General features: G+C 44.6%; 1 protein-coding gene across 2 annotated transcripts; it reads right to left on the minus strand.

Annotated features, from left to right (window-relative positions):
• Window positions 1-7,457: 7,457 nt before the first annotated feature.
• plekha3 (pleckstrin homology domain containing, family A (phosphoinositide binding specific) member 3) lies at window positions 7,458-10,891 on the minus strand. 2 transcript variants are annotated; one of them, XM_084470394.1, is made up of 8 exons: window positions 10,370-10,891; window positions 9,995-10,111; window positions 9,588-9,737; window positions 9,331-9,452; window positions 8,745-8,849; window positions 8,552-8,595; window positions 7,983-8,077; window positions 7,458-7,831 (listed from the first exon to the last, which is right to left on the minus strand). In XM_084470394.1, the coding sequence occupies exons 1-8, from the start codon at window positions 10,407-10,409 to the stop codon at window positions 7,722-7,724; spliced, it is 783 nt and encodes a 260-aa protein (XP_084326520.1). In that variant the 5' UTR covers window positions 10,410-10,891; the 3' UTR covers window positions 7,458-7,721. The 2 variants fall into 2 exon arrangements, with proteins under 2 accessions (XP_084326520.1, XP_084326519.1); XM_084470393.1 differs by having other exon boundaries at window positions 8,745-8,870.
• Window positions 10,892-12,311: the final 1,420 nt, after the last annotated feature.

Here is a 12,311-nt window from a genome sequence, read left to right on the forward strand (position 1 = left end):
TACTGACTAAGGGACAGAGAGAGAGAGACAGAGGGAGGGAGGGAGGGAGGAGAGAGATAGAGAGAGAGAGAACCAAGAGAGAGAGAGAGAGAGAGAGTGAGAGTGAGAGGGGAGGAGACAGGAAGAAGGGAGGAGAGAAGGGGGGGTGGCCCTTCTCAGCTGGGACGCTCCATTATCACTAATTGACAATACTTAGAGAGAGAGAGAGAGAGAGAGAGAGAGAGAGAGAGAGAGAGAGAGAGAGAGAGAGAGAGAGAGAGATGGATGAGGAGTTAATAAGAGGACATCTAAAGTGTGACTTCACAGAATGCTTTGCAAGCATACAGCCGTAAAGACAAATGAAATCAAACTGCCACAAAAATAATCCCAAAAAGTAAACACAACAACAGCAGCTTAGCAACCACTTTCCAAACAATATCGGTAGAAGAGGGCATGGCTGTGTTGCCATGGGCTTTAGTACCACTTCAAGCAAAGCCTATTGAAAGAGTTCAGGAGAACAATACAGACGTTTATTCTTGTCACTGGACACCTGGTAATGGTTTCCTTTCTTTGCGCCTCACACTGCTGTCTGTACGAGCCCAGAAATGATTGGCTACTTGCCTGAGCAGAGAATCCTTAAAGTGAATCTGAATCACGGTGCAAAGGAATGAGAGAGAGAGAGATTGAGCGCACACAGGAATTTAATGCAACTGTTTTCTCTCTGTTCTCAACTCCCACTCAGCGACCTTCAACATTTTTGCCACTGGTGACGTCTTGAGTGTGCATGTGCGTGTGCGTGTGTGTGTGTGTGTGTGTGTGTGTGTGCATGTATGTGCGTGTGTGTGTGCATGTGAGTGTGTGTGTGTGTGTGTGTGCATGTGAGTGCGTGTGAGTGTGTGTGTGTGTGTGTGTGTGTGTGTGTGTGTTTGTGTGTTGTGCGCACATGCAACAGCATGCTTGAATCACTGCTTGTTGCCAGTGCTTCACAAAATGCTTAGTGTCCGAAATCGAGAGAGGCTTAGTAGCTCACATTGCTGAAAGGAACTGTATATATCCACACGCACACACACACACACACACACACACACCGTACAAAGAGCCTCCTGTTGGGCGGTAAGTGGAAACAGCAGATTTGACGTTTAGACCAGAGCAGGGAGAAAAGTGTTTCTGCATCTATGATGTTTCTTATTGCGTGCGTCACACATCAATGGAGCATTGAAAATGTTACACAGTCTGATTCCTTATTTTCTGGGACCCTTTTGTGCTTACAGCATGAAACCTATAAAGCCCCACTTGCATTTGTACCGTACAGATTATTTTGGTAGAATACCTTTTGATATTTGTTTCTTTTTAAATTATTTTTGAAATGCCAAGCCACTTACTCATATCATTATTCAAGACATTGTATTGTTATTGTCGTAATTGTAATGAGCCAATAGCACTACAGCAGCAGCTGTCCATGTGTGAGTCAGAGGATCCACCAGCGTGTTCTTCAACCCAAAGGACAAAACATTTTTAAGATCTCCACCCTAAACAACTGGTTGACAGAACACACGGCATGGGAAGTTTCTGTCCTCCAAAACAAACTAGAGGATGTTTGTTTTGTTCTCAGTGGAATAAAATAATATGTTAAGATAGGTCAGGCATTAGAATGTGTTTTCATAACATTTTAGCAAGAAATGTGCATTTTATATTCAAAATCTTCTTTCAGTGGTTTAGTTAATGCTAATTAGTAATTGTAGCGGTTTCTATTTGCCATGGTGGTTCATATGGACTGGGCTGCTTACCCTTGAAACCACGCAGTTTGCATGAATCAAAGTCTTTGTGTCTGTAGTCATCTGAGCGGTTATGTGAAGTGTTATTCTATGTAACTGATGATGCTCTTTTAATAAAAAAACACAGATTTCGATTGATCCGGGATGACATTTCTTCTTCGGGAATGGACGAGCCCGACAAATCCATTCCAAAGGGGCGATTTTAATAAATATATTTTGATTAAACAGATAATCATGATACCACTCCAAGATTTTATGAAGGATTAGTGCATCAATAAAGTAAAATGATAAAAGGGTCGTAGACCTACAGGAAGGCCACAGAATGACTTGAGAGTACGTTTGAGATGCATGTTGTGTTTTTTTTTACATGAATCAGGGCAGAAAAAAACAATCTATTTGGGGGCTCTAGCCCTACAGTAAGGGACTCCCAAAGCCTCAGCAACTTCTCCATCTTGTGACGTCGCACCCCACGGCCCACTTCTGCCCAGGCCTAAACCCCAACAATCCAACACATATCTGAGAATCACAGCTCTACGTCATAAAAAAACAGCTTTTCTAAAATCTTGTAAGGTGAAAAAAAAACCTAGAGTTAGGGTAAACACAGGCGAGTTGTGTTTACACGCCTTAAGGCATACGTCTTTATCTTCATCACACCAGATAGGGGAAACTTAGGGGAAATGCAGCCGTTCAAGATGGGTCCCAGGAACGAGATATCCCAGGTTTGGATTCCAGAAGAGGATAAGGCATGAATATTAAAGAAAAGTGAGCGCTTAAGTACTACTTAAAAAACAATATTGTTAATGATTGACCCAGGCATTCTCCAGAGGTCATCAGGGACAGTCTTTGCTCAAATTATGTTATAGTTGTAATAATAATATTTACTTTTTAATATGTTCATTATATTTCATTGGTATTGATTGTTTTGGGACACAACAATTTCAATATAAAAGAAAATTCCACACAGTATAGTACACATACTTATGTCATTTCAGACGCATTAAACCATATCAATTAATATACAAACTCTCTCTCACACACACACACACACACACACACACACACACACACACACACACACACACACACACACACACACACACACACACACCCTAAAGTTAGTGATTCAATTGTAAGCACAGCTTTGTATTAAATTGTGTAGATATGAATATAACCCTTGCCTAGCTATTTAGCCAGTGATCTCTGCCTGTAATTTGTTCCATCAAGCAACTTAAATCAACTTGTTTTTCCAAATTTTCCAAAACTTGAAAAAAAAAAGAAAAGTCGACTTATTCTTGGCCCCTGTACCCGGCCTGGGTGTAGACTGTGACATCGCCCTGGCTGCTGGGCAACACCTGCAGCTGAAGGGTGGACACCACCGAAGGAGGCCGACGAAAGTGACTGCGGGACGGCGCGGAGGGCAGCCTCGTGTCCCCGACGTCTCCGTCCCGCCCCCCCAGAGACCCAGGGGGTCCAGGCGTGTCCTCCTCCCGGTCCGCGGTCCCGGGGCGCGAGGGGGCGCCCTCAGAGCTGCTGCTGGAGCTGGACTCCGAGTCCCACTCTTCGTCGCGATCCGAGGCCTCCGAGCTGGACTCGCTGTCGCCGCGGTGACGAGGCATGGAGCGCTTATTCTGGTCGTAGCAGGCGGCGCAGCGGGTCAGGTGCAGGTCCTCCGGCGCGGGTCCAGGCTGGAACGAGGCTGGGTCATTAGGCTCATTTAAACTTTAAAGACGATACATTTCCCAAACTTTTTCCCCCGTGAGCTTGGTCAAATATACTACGTAATGTGGTGTGTTGACCCTGGGATGAGTCGGCGATTGAATGAGACACCAAGCACTCACAACCTCGGACACAGCCTTGGATGGATTCGACCTGATTTTGTACCTTGTTGCCAAGTAGCGCCGTAGGAGCAGTCATAACATGTCTGGGGTGAAGGAGCGGAGTAGGAGGAGGGATGGGACACCGACTAAACACAGCCTGTGTGTCCCATCCTCACCCGCCATCGTTTCTCCCAATCAGAAAGAGCAAAGGCAAGGACCAGTTTTCCCACCAGAGATGGTGCCGTTTCTGAGGATGTGTTAATATTTGCCTCCAAAAGACCCTTTTCACAGAGGTGGTGTCCAAACACTGGTGTGGTTAATACTCATTATGGGTCTGCTACTTGTATGTACCAGGGCATAGACTAAACTACTGTTGATACAGCCTACAATGAGGCCTCTGGAAAAAGGGCCTATTAACAGATAAGTCGTAACAAGTACAATTTGTTTTGTGCATTTAGAAGCAATGCATTTAATTCAATGAGTTTAATTCAGTTATCATTCAAGATTGACTTTATCAATGGGCCAGCTTATGTACATCGTGTGTCACTCATGCAAGTAATTAAATGAATGTAATTTACCTTGGCCTTGGGTCCGTCATTAGTATCGTTTGTAAGACCACCAGATCCACAAATTTGGTCCTCTGCTATCGACATGTCTTGAGAACACACATATGGGTGTGGGAATAAATTATAAATAGCACAAACATGTAGGCCTACAACCACCAAAACAAAGAATACAATTAAAGATTGTATATTGTAAGACTGTTATTATCAATACTCAATACTCAATATCAATACTCTACACACATATATAAAACAGATATAAAGATAATAAAATTGCACCTACCGAGACAGTGGAGGTCCCTGAGGTAGAACCTCTGTAATGAAGCAAAGAAGCAGAGAGGACCGCCACTGATTGGTGGCTGGTCCGATCCGTGTTCCTGTGACAACCCTCCAAGGTGTCTCGGAGCCAGAACCCAATATTCTCCTAAATACTCCCAGCCGGTTAGCTGTTCCTATGTGACGTAGCGAGCTAGATATTCCAGTAACGCGCCAGTCTATTTACCTAAGTTAGAGAGAACACAAGAGAGAACAAAGCAATCGTAATCCTCCCCCTTTCCTTCCCTCTACCGGGACCCAGGTGACGTCTCGGTGCATCAGCTCCTCGAGACAGGTGCAAAGCCGTCTCTATGTTCCTTCTCCCATCAGTTAGGTAGTGTAGTGCGCCCCCAAGACGTTAGGTAATGCACAGCCACACCCTGTGTACACACACGCACAGCCACGCACCAGAGAGCCCTGTTTACCAAGGGCCTGTCCTCCCCGTTCCTGCTAACTGTATGCTTGTTCCCAAGCGTCTCGCTGCATTGCTTGTGTATTATTATTATTGGACGTCTTCACAGGAAAGAGGGTGGGATAGGAGCGAGATAAGGGAGTAATGAGGTGTGTTTGGTGATCACTCGCCTGAGACTCCCACACTGCTGGGGTAAATCAATGTTGCAGCAGCAAGAGCCATTTCAAACAGATACGTTCAAACCAAGCCTTTTGTTTGGGTTAGAAGGCCTACACTTCACGGTCCCATGACATGCCACCAGGTGTGGTGTGATTCAAGCCGTCTACCTAGAGGTGTGACGGATAGATGAACAACATTTGCCACAGTCCACTGGGTAGGCTGATCTATCTGATCTCTCCAGCACACATCTAGGTGGACGCGCCCACTGTCTGCCCCTTATGATGTCATAAGGGGCAGATTTCCAAAACGGCTTGTAACGGCCAATCACGCCACACCTGGTGGCTTGTCATCATGGGACCTTTAAACTTTCAACTAAGGCTTATCTCATAATAATGAGTGTTTGGGTACGGAGTTATTAGGTTTAGGCGTTCAGCCCATGCACACACAGACACACACATCCGACAGAGACGAGACAAGTCCACCTCCGTCTTAAGGTTTTAATCTAGACCAGGGACCGTTGAGGGACAGTTGATAAGGCATGAGAAAATTCTCATCTGGTTTGGCCAAACTGAACAACATGGAGTACCCCCACACACACAATAAGGTTGTAAATAAGATAATGCAGTGGAAAAATACGTTACATTTCACTCACAGGGGAGCAACAATCACTCAGTCACTTGCATGTCTGTTCATGACCCTATGACCTTGGCTGGTCCGATCCTTGTTCAGCACACAAGGTCACGACCTTGTGTCAGTACACAAGACCACCTCTTCTATGTACTATTAAGTCATTTACCGGACTCTTTTATCCGCAGCAACATACAATGACTTCATAAAGGTGTTTTCGCTCAGCCTTCAGTCGTCCACCTCTGGAGCATCACAAACGACATGAACATCTTTAAAGGAATGGAATCACTGGCCGTTCAGGTGACAAAGACCAACATGGGAAGCTAGGGCACCCTCAATGCAACTTCAGCCACACAGCAATAGCAATATAAAGTCAATTTAATGTCATATTTAGTTGTATTAAATGGTTTTTTTTTTACATTTTTCTTACTCCCCCCTCTCGGAGTAGAAAGTACAGTTTAAAGATGAACACAAAGAATATAGACGAAGATAGAAGACATTGAAAGGAAGAACTCTGCTCTGCAGTCCTTGATGGATCAGAGTTCACAGCTCCTAGCCTCCAGTAACACACCATCCTCTATACATTTGAACGTCCTTATTTTGAATGAGATCTTTATTTGGCAAATGTCTGTGCTAATTACTGAAACATGTGTCATTTTAAAGCGGTTCGACCTACGATTCTGACAAACCATATGCACATATTTACATTCAACACTCAAAGGTCTCGTGTGATCATCAGAAGCTCTCTCTGGGAGAGTAAATCAACATGTGGTTTTGAGGCCATTATTGTAAAAAGCAAAAGGTGAATTCCATTCAAGCTAAACACAAGCACAGCTGCTGCCTCCCGGGTAGTTTGTTGTAGCAAACTTGACAAACAGAAAGTGTAATACTTCACTTTTAACACCATGACTAGGGAAAACATCTCCTATCGCTGGTCTAATCTTCCATCATCATCTCAGCCAATACTGCCATCAAAATCAAGAGTACAGACGATCCATCTCTTGTTATCAATCTGTTTCTCTAAAGTGCAAAACCAGCAGAATTAGGTTCTTGAGGAGAATACGATTAGCTCTGAACTTTAAGATGTTCTCAGCATTCGCCACCTGGGGTTCAGTATCGTGTGTCATAACCTGATTGGCTGAAGACAAAGGCATTTACGATGTTTGATACAGGGGAAGTCAAAAAACAAATTATATATATAACAAATTATAAAGCACTCAATTGAAGTGTTCCACTAAACAAAGGAGGAATGACACCCAGAGTAACAAGTTCCCCTGATGTGACCTCAGACAAACGACTACAACACCTGACTCAAGCGGAGTTGACCAACACCTTTGTCCCATTGTTCAATCCAATCCCGCATTCATATTCATAGATAATGCCTTCTGTAACCTTGACCAACATGTGGCTAACTTCAGGGCTAGGTATTGGAGTTAGGGTTTCAATCACGTCTAGGCCATGTGTGACTATGTAGCCTTGATGATGTAATGGCTACCACTCACATCTTCTGCACCTCTCTGGACGGTACCCCTGGAGAGCAGCCTGTTGAGCTGTAGAGAACCAGACACTGGATGAAGAGATGTCCTGGCTCAGTGTGTAGTTACCCACACGGTTGTCGTCTCTCTCTCTCTCTCTCTCTCTCTCTCTCTCTCTCTCTCTCTCTCTCTCTCTCTCTCTCTCTCTCTCTCTCTCTCTCTCTCTCTCTCTCTCTCTCTCTCTCTCTCTCTCTCTCTCTCTCTCTCTCTCTCTCTCTCTCTCTCTATGTATTTACAGGCTGAACCATCCGACTGCAACAACAGGGGGAGGGGGGGGGGGGGGTTGGGATTGGGAAGAAGGGTGTTGGCGCGCCACGTTGATTCAGGAGCTCTTTGACCAGGCTTTAGGTGGACCCCGCGGCCCTCCATGAGTTCTACAGGCCGGTCCATCGTAACAGGCCCCCCGTGGCCCTCCTCTAGGGGCCCCTCCGTGGCCCTGAGTCCTGGTCTTTCTTCACCGTTCACACGTGTTCTACTGTTCATCCAGAGGGCCGGCGAGGGGGCGGGGCGAGATCAGAGACCACCACGCGGCCAGGCCGTCACATCGACAGGTCGGTGTCTGTGTCGGTGGGCGTCGTCTTCAGAGTAGCCCCGCCCACTCTCTCTTCAGGGATGGAAGATGAGTCACCGTTGAGCCCGGGCATGAAGCCTGGAGCACACACACGCCCACACACACACACACACTCTTATAGTCACTCATAATGTGACTTAATGACGTGTGCAGGGTTTATGAAGGCTGCATGTAATTGGATCCTGAATATGATCCATATAAGCATATAAAAGTGTGATGCACATCTTACGTTCAGCATCGTAGACGGAGCTGTCGGAACAAGTGCGGTTTCGGTGTTGAGTCGATCTTTGCCCTCCGCCCACGAAAGAATCCTTTATATTAGACCTGAAGGAAGGAAGGAAATAAGACCATGCTCTATCTTTGAATAGACTAGCGTAGACGCTTAACCATCCAACTACCTAAAAGATTAACAAGGTCTAAAATCATAATGAAAATGTTATTCAGAAATGTACACATTTAAACTATGTTCAACGATTATGAATACATGTTTAGAAAACCTTAATCTAAGTTAGGTAAGGTCCCTGAGCATGTTTTTAGTGGTAAAGTAACCCAGCATGCATGTGTTTTAATTAGTTATGTGACTACCAAAAGGTGAAGACAGCTTGCGTTCCACCTGCAACTCTGCTGCCACCTCATGGCCACTAGTGGCTTCAAATATCAGTCATCCGGATTTATGAAAAGTGATGACGTAGTGCTGAGTGTCACCCTGACAACCAAGTCAACCTTGTTTTTCTGAATGAAGGCTTTACACAGAAACAGTACTTGTGCTGTGCAAGCTATGCGTATCTGTAACCTCACCTGTCAAAAGTATATGTCCCGGGGTGACTGATGGACCTCTTAGTCTGGATGGACGGACAGACATATACTGGTATTGTTACTGTGCAATAGTACGACTCAGTAGCTCAATTCACTGTTTGATTTGATTGATGTTCAACAGGACTCAAACAGAAGAAGAAGAAGAAGAAGAATAGAGAAGGAAAGGCCCACCCACCCGCTCCAGGGGGGGGATGTCCGGGGCTAGACTGTGGTTGGCCAGGGTCATGCACTCCTCTAGCGTCCTGATGAAGGTGGAGCAGGTCGCACTGAGCAGAGACGCCTGCAAACCAACACACACAGGCTGCGTTCCTATTACGGCAAGAATAGGCTGTTATGTCGAGTCAAAGACCACCGTTTGATTTATTTTTCTATAGCATTTCCTGGTCAGACCAATGCAACAATGTCAGCTACATCTACAGTTAGGAGATTGTGCTGATGCTTTTAGCCAAAAGGTCTCACAACCATTCATTCACACATTCACACACCGACAGCGGAGTCAAGCACATGGGGGCGACAGCCAGCTCGTCAGGATGAGTTAGGGTTAGGAGCCGGGGATCGTACCAGCAACCTTCTGGTTACCAGCCAAACCCGCTCTACCTTCTTTTCGCTCTAGCTACTGTCGCCCCCCGAATACCGTCGCACTAATGTCCAACAATTTGTTTGACTAGGACGAAAGGAATAACTTCTCAGGTGTAGACCTCAGCTTATTTCAAGAACCTTCTAGTGCTACGTTGTAGTGTCCCAGAAAAAGTGATATTCACCTCGGAGGTGGGAGTGGTCTCTGTATTGTCGTTCTGCTGTGACTGAATAGTTTGGACTTGTTGGACAAGTAGGTCACAGTAGAGGCGGAGCTCAGACATCTTTGTTTTCAGACAGTCAGGCCCTGGACACACACACACACACACACACACACACACACACACACACACACACACACACAAAAAGTTTCTTCAATTTGACAGTTCAAAGTGCAGTAACATATAACTGAGAAACAGGCAGAGAGGTACAGGAAGCCTACCTTTGTGTTTGTGACTGTCTAGCGTCCCTGCTTTAGATGACCCCAACGCAACCAGCCACATCTGCCTCTCTGCCGCGTTGACAGCTCTGACGTAAAAATGTTGTTCTCCTGGAATGATCAGCTCCAGGCGTGCTGTATCTGTAGGGTGAACTGCAACACGACACAAACAGAGTTAACCCTAAAACACATGTATGTCATTGATTCCACCACTGTTTTACGCTACAAATGAGACATAGCTGAATAATACGACATTATTTTGGTTACTGTCAACCGTAGAGCTACACTGATTGAACAGTATAAATATCACACACACACACACATATATATATATATATATATATATATATCAGCGTTGTTCCTTCTCCTTTTATTGGTCGTCAGCACTGCCCATTGGAGGTAGCTCTAACCTTTGATATCACAGACAGACATCTTGATGGAGCCTTTGCTTCCTTTCCCTACGTCGTCCTCACTGTCATAGTAGGAGATGGTCCCATCCTCCAGGACGAACCAGCGAGGCTGCCAACCTTAGCACAGCACACAGCCTTTGTTTACACATGTTTGATGTTGATACACATTGAGCTTCATGCACGGTGACCACTGAATGACACTAAACGGACACCAAACGACTCTCTGTGTATGCTTTTGTCTGGACTGAAGCTTATACACTGAGTCGTTTGGTTTCAGTTTACATACAGACAACTACAGGATTATGATCTAGACTCTGATCTAGATCCTAATCCTGTAGTGTCTGTATTAGTCAAACAGAAAGTGAGATCACTTACCTGTCATGTAGTTTGTCCACTTGTAAAGGATCCCCTCCATGGCTCAGTCGCAGAAACTTACCAAGCCATGCATACCATGTCTAGATGATAGTGTTATCTTAGGAGAACATCCTCACATGCAGTTAAGGCTGACTCACTAACGTGCCTGGACTAACACGCCTGAATGTCGTCTTGTTAAGTTAGCTGGTTGTAAGTGGTTATCGTTTACCAAAACGCCTATTTACCCTTATGCTTTCTCTGCAGCACTGGATTCAAATAAAACACAAACTGGGTGGTAAATGATATAAACCCAGATGGTGTATGGTGGTTATAGCTGCACGTCAGCTGATGAGGAGGAAAACATGTCAACAAAACTGTCAACACACGGCGACAATGGACGCTGTTTCACAAGGATAACGTGCGAATGAGCAAAGAACCACAAACTGTTGCCTATCCTCACGAAAATATGTAGGTCACATTCTAGATTAACGACTGATAATGAATATTTTATGTCCAACTTTGCACCCGCATCTCGCCAAGCTGTTTACCTCACAGACGGAAAGTAAGGATGGTCTACTCCCATCAAAATAAAAGCCCTATTTCTGACTTGATCAACCAAGTATATAGTTATAGTAATCTATATAATATATAATTAGAAATATTATACGTATTTTACCATATGTGTTTTTTATTTTTACGCTGGGAATATACCACACGTAAATAACAGTTGAAGTGAAGTATGAAGAGAATGTGATTTTACTTTGAAAACTGAATTCCTTTACTTCCCGGCCTGATTTCTGCTGGTTTTCGGTAGCGTGATGTGGCCGCAGTATTTACGGAAGTTACGGTTAATTTCCGGTGCTTTGTGGAGCATCGTTATCTTAGGATGCATTGTGTGAAATAAATTAAATATATGAATAGCTTATCTTTCTGCATTGTGTGAAATAAATGAATCACTCGAATAGCTCATATTTATGCATTGTGTGACATAAATGAATCACGTGAATAGCTTTTCTTTCTGCATCGTATGAAATAAATTCATCACATGAATAGCTTATCTTTTGGCAGTTGTGCCAATAGGGCAATTAGACCTTTGTTCAGGGTAATGTCTTCTGTAGTTATAATTAATCTGGGTTGTAGATAACGATGTTACAATAACAGCAACTTGCCAGTCAATATGCTGTTTATTAAGCATTATAATATTGCAATGCGAGGACAATGAAGATTAATGATATCATTATAATCTACACAAAGACAAATGTCTAGAGTGCATTAGGTCATTGGATCAGATATGTTGTTAGTTGATATGTAGTTATTTCAGAACTGTTTTTGTTTAAATTAAACAAATGTGTAGTTTATGCAGTGCAAAAAATGACTTCAAACATATTTAACGATCATGAAATCTGTGCCAATAGACCTCTGAAGAACAAGTCCCTTCTTCGCCACCGTGTGACTTCATTGGACACGGAGGGGTGTAAATGAATGAGAGGTGGCACGTGGTGATGTGGGGGTCATCTGGCAGCAGCATCAGGTGGTGGGGTACAGCAGCTGTATCAGCTGGTGGGGTACAGCAGCATCAGCTGGTGGGGTACAGCTGTGTTCCTGGCTGTCCTGCTCCACATCTCCTGAGCCTGATGGAGGGAGAGAAGGAACTGAGCACTCTCTGTCACAACAACAGAGGGCAGCTCAGTGTGTCGTGTTTAAAATGTACCCTGTAGGGAGGCTCTTTCTCTGTCTTGATCCCTCTCTTCCTCTGGCTCTCTTCATCTCCATCTGTCTTTGATTCTCCTCATGCAACTGTTAATCTCTCGCTCTTCTTCTCCATCTGTAGGCTCCTTAATAACTGAAGGATCAGCAAACCTGACCACTAGTAAGACATGCCTGGCCCGTCCACTGTGAAACCAGCTTAAAGCTGGTGGGGTTGGCTTAGCTCAGGAGGTAGAGCGGGTTGAATTGTAACCAG

This window comes from Micromesistius poutassou (assembly GCF_964030765.1).
Source record: "Micromesistius poutassou genome assembly, chromosome: 7".
Taxonomy (NCBI): domain Eukaryota; kingdom Metazoa; phylum Chordata; class Actinopteri; order Gadiformes; family Gadidae; genus Micromesistius; species Micromesistius poutassou.